Source organism: Pan troglodytes, chromosome 2 (genome assembly GCF_028858775.2).
Source record: "Pan troglodytes isolate AG18354 chromosome 2, NHGRI_mPanTro3-v2.0_pri, whole genome shotgun sequence".
Classification (NCBI taxonomy): domain Eukaryota; kingdom Metazoa; phylum Chordata; class Mammalia; order Primates; family Hominidae; genus Pan; species Pan troglodytes.
Window position 1 is genome coordinate 157,328,641 of NC_086015.1, and position 13,625 is coordinate 157,342,265.

Consider the following 13,625-nt stretch of genomic DNA (forward strand, 5'->3'; position numbering starts at 1 on the left):
CATGGTGTCACTGGAGGTTCAATGCATCACCTTTGAATCATTCTCACTGCTGTTGTGGGTGAACAGATTGGATGCTGCAGGCAAGGGCTGGGAGCAAGAAAGAAGCCCTTCTCCACTTGGTGAAGTCTTCTTGCCATTTCCCTTCCAACTGGCCATGCAGAGTCCTCGGAGTCATTTTCAACAAGTCCTAACCCTTTTCTCATTATGATCTTTATTCTTTAACATGAAGTTAAAAATAACAAAATTTTATTCTAATTATTTGCTGTTCAAGAGGGGGGAAATAAATTAGAATTCAGTTTTCTGTGCACTTATCTGGCCAGGTCTCCCCTACTCTTTGTCCCCATCTCCATTTCCGTGTCCTACTTTCCTCCAACCATTAGACCGGCCACATCCAAATTATTCTAATCTATACCAGTGCTTCCCAAACTGTGCTGGAGAGGAGGAACAACTTCATGTTGCAGCTGAAGAAACTGTGGTCTTAGAGATTAAATGACTTGTCTTCATTCCCACAGTTCAAAAGTGGTAAACACAAACTCAAACCCAGCTTCCTAATGTCTAGCCAAGTGTCCTCAGTCTTGAAATTAAAACTGTTTATTTCTCCCTTATCCTCCATCTACTGCCCTATTTTTCTCCTTCGTTTTACTGTCACAATTCCCACAGTTGCAGTTAAGTTCCTAGACTGTTTTCTACTTGCCTTCTCCATAAGCTCTGCCAGTTGGGTTCAGTGCCCACCAAGACTGAAGGTACCAGTTGCAAGGGCACTAAGTGAGCAGCATCTTTAGCATTCAATGCTATCTAAGGTTAGTCTTTCCTGATACACCATGGTAAGGATTATGTGCCTATTTTCTTCACCACTGTACCTATAGGTAGCCTAGGGCCAGGTACCAACCAGGAGCTGCTGATATGACTTTCCTTTTGGAAACTTCCTTTCTCAGGCTTTTGTGGCTTTCTTCCTACTTGGATGACATCCCTTCCTCCACCTCTTTTTCTTTATAACTTTGGGCATTTTCACCAATTGATCTACCTGTCCATTACTGAAGCAATACTGGAGATAAAGAACCAGCCCGACGTTGGGGTGTTTATATATTATTTGTGAAAAATATAAATGCATAATGGAATCACAAACCATGTAACAATATAGTGTAATAATTATGAGCCAGGATGCATGGCTTCTTAACCTCTCTGTGCTATACTTAATTTTCTTGTGTATAAATGGATTATAGTAGTAGTTCCTACCTCATAAGGTTGTTGTGAGGATTAAATTATATAATACAGTTGAAGCACTTCAAAGAGGGTCTGTATACTGTAAGTGCTCACAAAATGTTAACATGTAAGATAATATATAAATCATTAATAAGTGTCATAGAAAGTCTCCTTTTCAGAACTCTTTTCCCAAAGAGATCTAGTCAATTTTCAAAACCTCCTTTTCAAGTATCCTCTCCAGAATTTTCTTTGTCATTTTGACTTACCACTCCATTGTCTCAGGAATCATGGGGATTCCTGTTCAGAACATTGAAGATTTGAGAAAGGGAGAATAGGAGCCTCAAATAACAGCCAGCATCAACCAGCTGTGAGGCATGTGAGGGGGCTTTGTCCTCCCGACCCAGACAACCCCACAGCTGGCTGCCTGCTACCACACTAGAAAACCTAGGTGAGACCTACTGAAGAACTGCCAGGCCAGCCCACAAAATGGTGAAAAAATAACAAATAATAGAAGTTGCTATTTTACGTCACTAAGTGTTGGGGTGGTTTGTTTCACAGCAAAACATACCTAAATATCACCATTAATCCAGCTGTGCAGAGTAGACATGACAACATTTTGGTGAATACTCAAAATCTAGGCATTACATATATACACAAATATGTTTTATATATTTACAAACAGTTTTACATATAGCTATTTGCAGTTTGTAAAACTCAAAGTAGGATATTTTGCATAGTGTGTATTAAAACAGTTTTCTAAAAAAACTTTAATTACATATTTTGAATTTTTGTACAATTATAATTTTGTATAATTATTTTTGGTGGTTGCATTGCACATCATGGTTTATTAGCCAGTCCCTTGCTGACACTTAGCCTGTTGCTAACTTTTGGCCACCATAACAAAAGGTTTGGTTAAGTTAATCAACATTTTGGTTAAGTATCATCTAATTGCTCTCCAGAAAGAGGTACCAATTTACATTCTTACCATGAATGATTCAGAATTCTCTTTTGCCTGTGCTTTTACCAACAGTGGGTATTGCCTTTTTAAAAGACAATCTTGGCTGGGCACCCTGGCTCATGCCTGTAATCCCAGCACTTCGGGAGGCTGAGGCGGGTGGATCATGAGGTCAGGAGTTCAAGACCAGCCTGGCCAAGATGGTGAAACCCCATCTCTACTAAAAATATAAAAATTAGCCGAGTATGGTGGTGGGCGCCTGTAATCCCAGCTGCTTGGGAGGCTGAGGCAGAGAATTGCTTGTACCCAGGAGGTGGAGGTTGCAGTGAGCCAGGATCACGCCACTGCACTACAGCCTGGGGAACAGAGTAAGCCTCCATCTAAAAAAAAAAAAAAAAAGACAATCTTTGCTTATCTAATAAATGAAAAATTATCTCACTAATTCTTAAATTTTGTTTTTATTATTGAGATTGAGTATATTTTGATGTATAGTGGACATTCATGTCCTCTCCAAAATGCTTATTCTTACTCTGTTCATTTTACAACTTTCGTTATCTTATTCTTATTGATTGTATGATACAGCCACTTAACACTTTGTCATATATATTTATATATTTCAATATATAATATATATATTTAATATACAACATATAAATATTTAAATATATATGACAAAGTGTTAAATGGCTATATCATACACAAACCTATTTATATTTTATATATATTTAAATATTTTTCTCTAATTTCCTTCTAAGAGAAGATTTCCCTCAAAATGTATGGGTTTATGTGGCTTTTCTTAATGCACAAAGGTTAAAATGTTTAAATTGTCAAATCTGTCAATGTTTTGTTTTTTATTTCTGACACTGGTGTCATCATATTCATTTTTTAGAAGATGGCAAAGTTTAAATCTCTTCAAGGAGTATGTATTAGTCCATTTTCACACTGCTATAAAGATACCACCTGAGACTAGGTAATTTGTAAAGGAAAGAGGCTCAGTTGACTCACAGTTCCATATGGCTGGGGAAGCATCGGGAAACTTACGCTCATGGCAGAAAGTGAAGAGGAAGCAAGAACCTTCTTCACATGGTGGCGAGAGAGAGAAGTGCAAGCAGGGGAAATGCTAGACGCTTATAAAACCATCAGATCTCATGAGAACTCACTCACTATCATGGGAACAGCATGGAGGAAACTGCCCCCAAGACCCAATCACCTCCCTCCATGAACACATGGGGATTACAATTTGAGATGAGATTTGGATGGGGACACAGAGCCAAACTGCCAAATCATATCAGAGTAGTTAGTTGTCATTCAGGTAAAATCTCAATCCCTCAGTCTCTGTTGCATACCACATTCTATTCCCACCATATTCATCCAAATTAATATCCCACAACTTCCAAAAGCAAACTGTGTTTTGGTGAGCTTAGTTTCTTGTATGTTTTGATGCATGGGCTCTGGAGTATTGTAAAGAAAAAGTTTAGGATTCTGACTCAACCAATTATCAACAGTATGAGAAGAGCTTTTTGGGCTTCAGCTTCATATTTAAGTGGGCTCAGAACTAATGTGAGATTAAGTTATGTGTAACAAACAACAAAGCTTAACATATAGTTGGCACTTAATGAATATCAGTTCTCCAGCCATCCCTCCATGTTTTTGCTTATCCTGGGAAATCTTTCTGTGACATCATTGTCTGCTTCTCCACCTTGCAATACTTTATCTACCCTTCTGGGCCAGTTTTATCCAGACTCCTTCACAAAGGTTTCCATAGAACAGAGAGCTTACTATGCATCTTACACAGTTTGGGTGTCTTATATTTTAATGTTTCAGTCATGTTTCATGAGCCAAACTGTAAGGTTCAGGAATGTTTGTCTTAATGCTTGGCACTTGAATGCACCCAATAAATAGTTGTTGAATGTATAAATAAACAAAAGGTACATGGGATGGGATATATTGGAAAATTGGACATATATTGTAATAAGACTAGCTAACAATTTGCGTTTAAAAATTAGCCAAATTATTGTGCTTGGGACACAAAATTTGTGATCAATGTGAATTTGTTTAGTAAATGTAGCCATATATATCTTGCGTTATACCATTGAATATTCTAATAGATCAATATACCATTGGAATATACCAGCGGAAAATATCATTACAAATAGTTTGACATACTGTATTTCTTCAATTTTAAGAATAATTTGGTACCACATTTTAATTTCTTTGAAACTGGGATGTGTCTTACTATCAAATAAACATCCAGTGGCCAGGTGATAGTGATGATATAGTTGGCATTGCCTATTTTTGAACATGGGCATAAATGAATTGTTATCATTTCTACTAAATTCTATGAAATTTAGTCCTGTTGTGTCAAAGCCATATGCCAAGAAACACAGTTGAAGGCAGGAGAAATTACCAGATACGACAGATTAGGTGAAAGAAATTCTAAAGCAAAGAGAGGTTGATATAACCAATTCATGTATCATGCAGGACTATGGTTAAGGCATGAAACTACAATTTGTGAGAAACTTTCTCCTGGCCATTAATAGAGAAGCTGCATAGCTTGTAGTGACATACAGTTCAGTTGAACAAGAAAACTATGTGTTTAGTCAAATGGGATAGTGCCAGCATCACATCTGCAGAATGAGTGTCATTGTCTAGGAGGCAAATCCCAGGAACAAGACTGGAACATCCTTTTAAGAAATGGTGCACTATCAACAATATTGTGTGGAAAAACACACATGAATGCTTTTCATGAAAACGTATTCAGAAGAATCAGGCTCAATGTTCGGGACTTCGGTAAATTCATTTTGCTTATATTTTCCTTTCCTACATACACACAGTACTAAGCAAATCTATGTATAAGTGTCTAAAAGCACTAAGTATAAAGTAAAAATTCGATATGACATAACATATTGTCATAGTTTTATTAGCAGCTCTTTTCCTTTCTTTTGAGTGGAACATATAATTGAAGATAGGTTAGACTTGAATAGATAACAATAAATTGAATAGGCACTAGGTCTGTGAGTTTGTAAACTTCCCTCAGTGAAGGACCAGAGCTTGGTGTTTTGTTGTTGTTTTGGTAGGTATTTTGTTGTCTGTTGGAAATGAGGTAAGAAGATCCTATGAAGTCGTCACAAATATTGGTTACACTTGTTTGTAGAAGCAACATAATTTCAAGAAAAGCCACCTTCTCACATCACCTTTTACCGCTTCTTAACATAGGTCACAGGTTGCATTTTGAATTAGGTGAATACTCCATTTGTCAGTAGGTAACCACTTTTGAAATTAATTTATTATATTTCCCCAATATAACAGCAATACATGTTGGTATAGAAAACACCTTATATTAAAAAAAAAGTCTATGTATCTACATGCGAGTATGTAATCAGCCATGTCTTCCACCCAATTTGGAAAATTTCTTTCTTAAAAATTTTCTTAGGCCAGGAGCGGTGGCTCACACCTGCAATTCCCAGCACTTTGGGAGGCCAAGGTGGGTGGATCACCTGAAATTGGGAGTTCGAGACCAGCCTGACCAACATGGAGAAACCCTGTCTCTACTAAAAATACAAAATTAGCCGGGCGTGGTGGTACATGCCTGTAATCCCAGCTACTCGGGAGGCTGAGGCAGGAGAATTGCTTGAACCCTGGAGGCGGAGGTTGCGGTGAGCCGAGATCGCATCATTGCTCTCCAGCCTAGGCAACAAGAGCAAAACTCCGTCTAAAAAAAAAAAGTTTCTTATACATTTTTTGATGCCGTTTCTTTTTTTCTTTGTTTATGAAAATGTCTCAGATCAAAGTAATATATCTTCATTGTCCAGTATATTTCGTTAAGTATAGAAAAATATAAAGCAGCATGAAACATACTATCCTTCATCTCACCACCCAGAGATCACATCTTAATATTTTTGGCCATTGCATTCAATCTAGGGCAAAAACAGGCAGCATAACTTGCACACAGTGGATGCTCACTGCATCCCTGCTGAATGCATGAATGCTGAAAGAGAACTTGGAGAAGGGCCCATTTGTCTTGCTAATAGAATCAATTATACAGCTCTTAAGGTCTAAAATTATTTGTCTTCTCAAGTTTGCCTCATTATTGTCACACAGCAGGAGCCTGGCCAAGACACAGCCATCTTTCTACTATTTGACAACGAAGCACTTTGGAAGGAATGGTCACTGTTTTCACTTCATTCCTGTCATTCATTCTCTCACTCATTAAATAAATATTAAGTGCCCACCATGTGCCGGAAATACGGAGAAGAAAAAAAAAACATGACCCCTGCCCTCATGCAAATTACCGTGTAAAGACAAAAGACAATAAACATAAACACATAAATATATATATATATATATACAAAATTTTATAAGTGCAGAAATAGAAGAGAACAAGTGGCTGGGAAAATAAACGGGGCAATGGTATAATTAAGGAGGGGACAGGGAAGGTCTTTCTGATGCAGTGACAAGTCAGGTCAGGAAGGAACGAAAGGGAAGGTTCTGAGGCTGTCAAACTTTGAGTGTGGCCAAAAAAATAATGAAGAAAGTGATGGAGGAAAGACTAGGCTGAAGAAGTAGGGCAGTAGTGAAGTGTCTTGTAAGCCATGCTAAGGATTTTGAGTTTTATTCTATGTACTGTTGGAAACCAATACTTTTTTTGTAGTGTAAATTGAGCTTATTTTTCATAGGTAGGTTTCAAGATGCAAAGCATACAAGGACCAAAAATAATTATATGAAAACTCTCCCTCCCTCCGGTTTCGTAGCCACCCAGTTTCCCTCTTCAGAGCTGCCAGTCTTTCCTACGGAAAGACTCTAGGCACAAACAAGCCCATCTATCTGTTTATATTATAATGCATTTTCAGCACTGGGACGAGCCCATCTGATTAAGACCACCTGAATGCTGAGAGGGCATGACTCTGCGTTAGAACTCTGCGCTACTGCCCACGCATCTCACAAAGTCTACTACGCCGCGCGTTCTCGGTTTCAACGCACCTCCAGGATTCAGGGCTTCCTAAGCTGCAATTCAGCAGGGCTCCCTTGCTTGTTCTCACTCTGTGCCCCCGGCAACGACCCCGCGCGCCTACACTCCCGTGCTGCCTCAGCTACTAGTCCGCAACTTCTAGCCCCAAACGCTGGAGCTCAGAACTCAGCTCAGGTGCGCTCGTCTGTTTCCCGGGGAGACTGGGGCTGATTGTAGGCACGCGGGGGCGGGAAGACAGCTTCTTGCTTCTGGCTGCGATGGAGGCGGATCTGGGCGGGGCCGAAACGGGGGCGGGGCCAAGTGTGGGGGCGTAGTCAGGCGTTGGGGGCGGGCCGGCGCCGGCGCCGCGGTCGGCGGCAGCGTTCTCCTAAGCTCTCGCGGCTGCGCTTCGGTCCCGGACCCGGGCCACCCACGGGGTAGTGGGTGCTCCTCGGCCCCGGACATTGCAAGCCCCAGAAGGTAAATTTGCCTGGGAGCCGCGCACCTGGAGCGCGAGGGTACCCATGATGAGGGCGGGAGGCTGGATGGCGACAGAAGGGAGCGTCCCGCGGCGAGTTTCCCAAGAAAGCTGAACTCGTCCCAAGTTTCTTGTGCCTCGGCTTGCACTCAGTAAATTGGTGGCGGGCTCGTTTGCTGCGGGTGGTCTTTTGGCGCGGGAGGGACGCGGAGGTGATTGGATTAATCCGCCTGGGCGGCAGCCCAGATTTCTGCCGGGAACCGCGCACCGCAGTGGTGCAGTTTTTGCCCGAGAAAGGGCGGGTAAGTGCGGTGCAGTCGTGTCCTGCGCAGCAGCAGGGGGACCGCTGGACTGGGAGCACGCGAGTCGGCCAGGCGTCCCCGGTTGTCCAGAGGCACAGTTTCCTAACTTCTTTCCTCTTTAGGCAAGACTAACTCGGTGTTGCTCCTCCCGGCGCTGACTTCGAGGCCCGGCTATGGACGGCGAGAGCGAGGTGGATTTTTCTAGCAACAGCATAACCCCTTTGTGGCGGAGGCGGTCGATTCCTCAGCCCCACCAGCTTCTGGGCCGGAGCAAGCCGAGGCCCCAGTCCTACCAGAGCCCCAACGGGTTACTAATTACGGATTTCCCGGTGGAGGACGGAGGGACGCTCCCCGCAGCGCAGATTCCCGCCCAGGTGCCCACCGCCTCGGACAGCAGGACGGTACATAGGAGTCCCCTGCTTCTGGGCGCCCAGCGGAGAGCGGTGGCCAATGGTGGGACGGCATCCCCGGAGTACAGGGCTGCCTCTCCTCGACTTCGACGGCCCAAGTCACCCAAGCTCCCTAAAGCGGTGCCGGGCGGCTCCCCGAAATCCCCAGCAAATGGCGCGGTGACCTTGCCTGCGCCGCCGCCGCCGCCGGTTCTGCGCCCCCCGCGGACTCCTAACGCGCCCGCCCCCTGCACCCCCGAGGAGGACCTTACTGGGTTGACTGCCAGCCCGGTGCCTTCGCCCACTGCAAATGGCCTTGCCGCTAATAACGACTCTCCTGGGTCAGGTTCGCAGTCCGGCCGGAAGGCAAAGGACCCCGAACGGGGGCTCTCTCCTGGGCCCCAGAAAAGTTCTTCGGAACAAAAACTACCCCTCCAAAGGCTGCCCTCCCAGGAGAACGAGCTCCTCGAGAATCCTTCCGTGGTTTTGAGTACAAACAGCCCCGCCGCCCTCAAAGTGGGGAAGCAGCAGATCATTCCGAAGAGTCTGGCCTCGGAAATTAAAATAAGTAAATCCAACAATCAAAATGTGGAGCCCCACAAGAGACTCCTCAAGGTGCGCAGCATGGTGGAGGGCCTAGGAGGACCACTGGGTCACGCAGGGGAGGAGACTGAGGTCGATAACGACGTGGATAGCCCAGGGTCTCTGCGGAGAGGTTTGCGGTCCACGTCTTATCGCAGGGCAGTGGTCAGTGGCTTTGATTTTGACAGTTCTACCAGCTCGAAGAAGAAGAACAGAATGTCCCAGCCTGTTCTGAAAGTGGTGATGGAAGACAAGGAGAAGTTTTCCAGTCTGGGAAGGATAAAGGTAAAAGTGGGCAGGAGTGTGGCACGCCATTCACTAAGCGGAAAGTAAATGTGTTGGGAGTGGGGAGGAGGAGCGTAGAGGAAACCCGAAGAAGTCATTCCGTTTTAATTCTGTGTTTTGCTCTTGATTGCTAGTGTACATCGAGCTCTTGGCCACTTTGATAATGGCAGGCACAGCCGAGTTTAGTGCAACTTTGTGGGAAGAAGTGAAATTCATCACTTTTAAATTTCTAAGCTCAGGCAGAATTGGGGGGGACAAGAGTGAAATATGGCAGATTATTGGCTGAGTGAGTCTTTACCACTTTTAAAAGAGATAGCTGAAAGGGGGAGGAGCATGTTCAGAACCGCACTCTGCAGTCAAGTTGTCTGGAGTTTGCTTAGAGGTTTCAGTCAATGATAGCTGTTATCACAGCTGATTCAGAAAAATACTGATTCCTGTTTGAGCCTGTTGATTATTTTTTGCTTTTACTTACTGAATTGTTTTTTGAGTGGTTACTACGCACTTGATGTCATTCAGGTAGAATGTGAATTTGAAAATCAGTTGCCAGGATCACAAAAGACATAAATATTTTGTCATCTTTTTTGTTGCTTGTTTTTGTCAGCATGGCCTTTGGTTGTGTTTTATTCCCGTTGTATGCCCATTCATCCTTGAGTGCATGTAACAAATTGGCAGCTGAAAACTTAAGGTTAGGGTGGACACTGTGTGGTATTGCTCCCCTATATTGTCCCATTAGCTGCACTTATTAAAATATTGCCAAATATGACATAAAGAAACAGGGAAAACTGAAGAGGGGTATTTTGGAGTGTGTGCAGCCTTCCACAGAAACAACACAGATTTCAGCAATAAGGCAGAGATTCTTTTTGGCAGCCACATTTTTTCCTGGTTAATCAGAGCACTGGAACCAGTCTATATAAATGGCACATATGCAAAACGCAAGCAAGCCTGTTTTATTTTAGAGCCCGTGGTCTTAAAGAAAATAAATTACATAACATTTTATGTGTTTTTTCCAACTCTGCAAGTATAGCAAAGTTCAATTTAACAGTGATGGTGAATCACGAGTTGTAAAATGAGCTGACCTGCTAGTTATTTGAGGATTCTCAATCTGTTTTGACAGGGTGTGGGGAATCTTGTACATTTTATTTCATTGTTTCAGTGAATTGTAGTGATCAAATGAGTGAACTCCTCCAGGGCTCAGCTTCTGTGCGCTCTTGGAAATCTAATTAATGTAATGACTAAAAAAAAGTATTTTTACTTAAAATAGCTGTATTTTCTATTTGGCTCATTCATACATAGTTTGCTTTTCCTTTTTTTTTTTTTTTTTTTTTACTTTTTTTTGTCTCTTAGAAAAAAATGCTGAAAGGACAAGGAACATTTGATGGGGAAGGTAAGCATTTAATTTTCCAAACTTTCATTGCTGTTTCAATGTGGAATACCAATTATAAGTTGAAATCCAACTGCAGTAACAAAAATGCTTACGATGAGAAATATGTCCAACTTCTTCTCAAATTATACAGTCCAAAGCTGCTCACTAAGCTAAATTTTTACCTAGTAATACTAATGGTGAATATAGTTAATGGCATTTTTTATAGGCTGATAACTTTTTCAGTCAATGTCCTGGGATTTTTAATTCTTCTCTACCTTGGCTCCATCCCCATGTTCCTCAGGAAGGGTAAGAGCAAGCTCTAGCTTTTTAGTTAAAAATTCTGATTTTGGCATTTAGATCTGAAGTCATATTTCTTTAGGTCACATTTCCTTTGACTTAGTATTCTGCCCATATTTCCACATTTGATTATCATTTCTGACTTCCTGTTTCCTTATTAAGTTTCAGCTTTGGGGGAACTCTAACTCTCCTGGCTGACAAAAACATATTCTTAAGACTTTTCAACCCATGTAGTATTTTTATTAAGGATCTCAAAAAAAAAAAAAAAAAAGCAGCTTCAACCAGGTGTTCAAACCCTAATCAGATTAATGGACTTTTTGTAAATAGATGGGTCAAGCGTCAGCCAACTGGAAGAGCATGAAGGGAGCAGTCCCAGCTGTAGCACTTGTTGGGATGGAGGGTCATGGTGGTAGTGAGGGTAGTTAACTTTTTGTCATGTTTTGAAGTGTGAAGATTTTCCAACCTTCAAAGAATAATAAAGAAGGGAGTGCCCCTCTATAGGTCAAGCAAATGTACAATCACCCAGAGTTATAAAATATGTAGCCTTAGGTGATTGTCAAGTAATTCCCTATATAATTTTTATAAAGATGAGTTTCCCATTGGAACATTTATAAATGACTTATCTATAAAAATTCATTCACCGTACCAATCTTAGGAAATCCAGATATAGTATTTAGCTGGTTGGAATAAGTTCATCTCCCTAATTTTATAATTGAGGAAACCAGAAGATCTGAGAGGTTTGGTAACCTGTCTGCTGTCACACCTAGTTACACAGCCAGTAGTAGGACACAGATCCAGTTCTTAGTCCAGTTTGCTTCTTCTTATAGCACTCTGACTATGAAGTGAACAGCATCTACCTAATATTTACCTAAGGAGATGCTTTACATTCCCTGGAATTTGATATTTATTTTGTGACCTCTGCCTAAGAGAGTTTAAAATTTTTAGATTTTTTTTGAAGTCAGAGAGTAGACTTCATTATAACTAGTTTTACGTTATTTCCTTTTATAGGGAGCTGTTTCTGTGTATCCTCTCATTTCTTCTCAAATATAATGACCTAGAAATTTTTTTCATGTACATATATATGTACATGAGGAATGCAGGATTCTTACAGTTAATGATTAACAAGAATGTAACTAAGGAAGCAGTGTGTCTAAATGGTGAGAAGCTGTGATATTAGAGCCAGGCAGACCTGGGTTCCTGTCTTGCTGTTCCTGTTCATCAGTTAAGTGATACTGAGAAAAACCTTAATATCACAGGGACCTCACTGAGCCACCTCATGTGTGAAATGAGGTTAATAATACTGTTGCCTAAGTTGTTGTGAAAATGAATGAGAAATCTGTCAACAATGTTATGCATATATACTTTGTGCCAACTACTTAGTACTTTGAAGACTAGGGGAGACTCAGTCTTTACCCTCATAATCTGCTTTACATAGCATGACAATCAGAGACCAGTAAAATCTTGAATAGACTCCAGTGTTACTTTAGTCATAGTGCATACAGAATAATCTGTAGTTGATGAGAAAAGGGGCAGATGCATGCTTGTTTTGGTAGATGGGAAAGTCAGTTCAAACTCAAAATGCCCCAAACCAAACTCATAATCTTCCCCACTAAACCTGAATCTCTTCTGGTGTTCCCATCTCCTACTTTCTGGTTGTGAGGCCTGCAGACCTAGGAAACATCCTTAACACCTCCCTCTCTCTGCCCCCATATCCGGTCTTTCACCAGTCTGTTCTATGTTATATAGCTTAAATCTCCATCATCTTTCGTTGACTACCCCAATAGCTTCTTAGTCTCCTAGGTAGTCAATGTTTTGCTGTCTAATCTAAGCAAGTCTTTCCTTTTCATGGAGTCCCATTGTGTTCAGGAAAGAAATGCTATCATGACAGTGTGAAAGAAACTCAATCCTTTTGTACTCAGGGTGAAATCCAGTTTTTACCATTGCCTACAAATATTTCCTTGATTTGGACTGTCTTGCTCATGTCTCTAAACTCACCTTGTACACTGTGGCCACTAAACATACCCAAGCTTTTGCCATGTTGACTTTCCCTAGTTCTTTTAAGATACAGCCATGCATCACTTAATGATGAGGATACATTCTGAGAAATACATCCTTGGGCAGTTTTGTTGTTGTGCAAATATCACAGAGCGTACTTAAACAAACCAGATGGTATAGCCTAGGATATATGGTAGAGCCAAACCTGTACAGCATGTTACTGTACTGAATACTATAGGCAGTTGTAACACAATGATATTTGTGTATCTAAGCACAGGAAAAGTACAGTAAAAATACAATATAAAAAATTAAAAATGGTACTCTTCTATAGGACTCTTACCATGAATGGAGCTTGCAGTACTGAAAGTTGCCCTGGGTGAGTCAGTAAATGAGTAGTGAGTGAATGGGAAGGCCTAGAACATTACTGTTCACTATTGTAGACTTTACCAATACTGTACATTTAAGCTATATTGAATTTTAAAGAAACTTTTTTCTTCAATAATAAATTAACTTCAGCTTACTGTAACTTATTTTGTAAAATTTAAAAATTTTTGAATCTTTTCAACTCTGGTTTTAATACAGCTTAAAACACAAACACATTGTACAACTGTACAGAAATGTTTTATTTCTTCACATACCTATTCCATAAGCTTTTTCCTATTGTAAAAAATTTTCGTTTTTACTTTTTAAATTCTTTTGTTGAAACTAAACACATGCATTAGCCTAGGCCTGCACAGGGTCAGAATCATCAATGTCACTGTTCTCCATCTCAACATCTTGTCCCACAAGAAGGTCTTCAGGGACAGTAACATACATGGGGCTGTCATC

General features: G+C 41.2%; 1 protein-coding gene across 8 annotated transcripts in view; it reads left to right on the forward strand.

Annotated features, from left to right (window-relative positions):
• The first annotated feature begins 7,496 nt into the window (after nucleotides 1-7,496).
• The window catches only part of ARHGEF26 (Rho guanine nucleotide exchange factor 26), a 139,123-nt gene continuing 132,994 nt past the window's right edge, over nucleotides 7,497-13,625 (forward strand). For all 8 annotated transcript variants that reach the window (XM_054681196.2, XM_054681194.2, XM_016942197.3 and 5 more), the window contains exons 1-3: nucleotides 7,497-7,586; nucleotides 8,009-9,142; nucleotides 10,487-10,526. In XM_054681196.2, coding sequence (XP_054537171.1) covers nucleotides 8,060-9,142; nucleotides 10,487-10,526 — 1,123 coding nt within the window. In that variant the 5' untranslated portion in view covers nucleotides 7,497-7,586; nucleotides 8,009-8,059. The remainder of the gene's footprint in view (nucleotides 7,587-8,008; nucleotides 9,143-10,486; nucleotides 10,527-13,625) is intronic.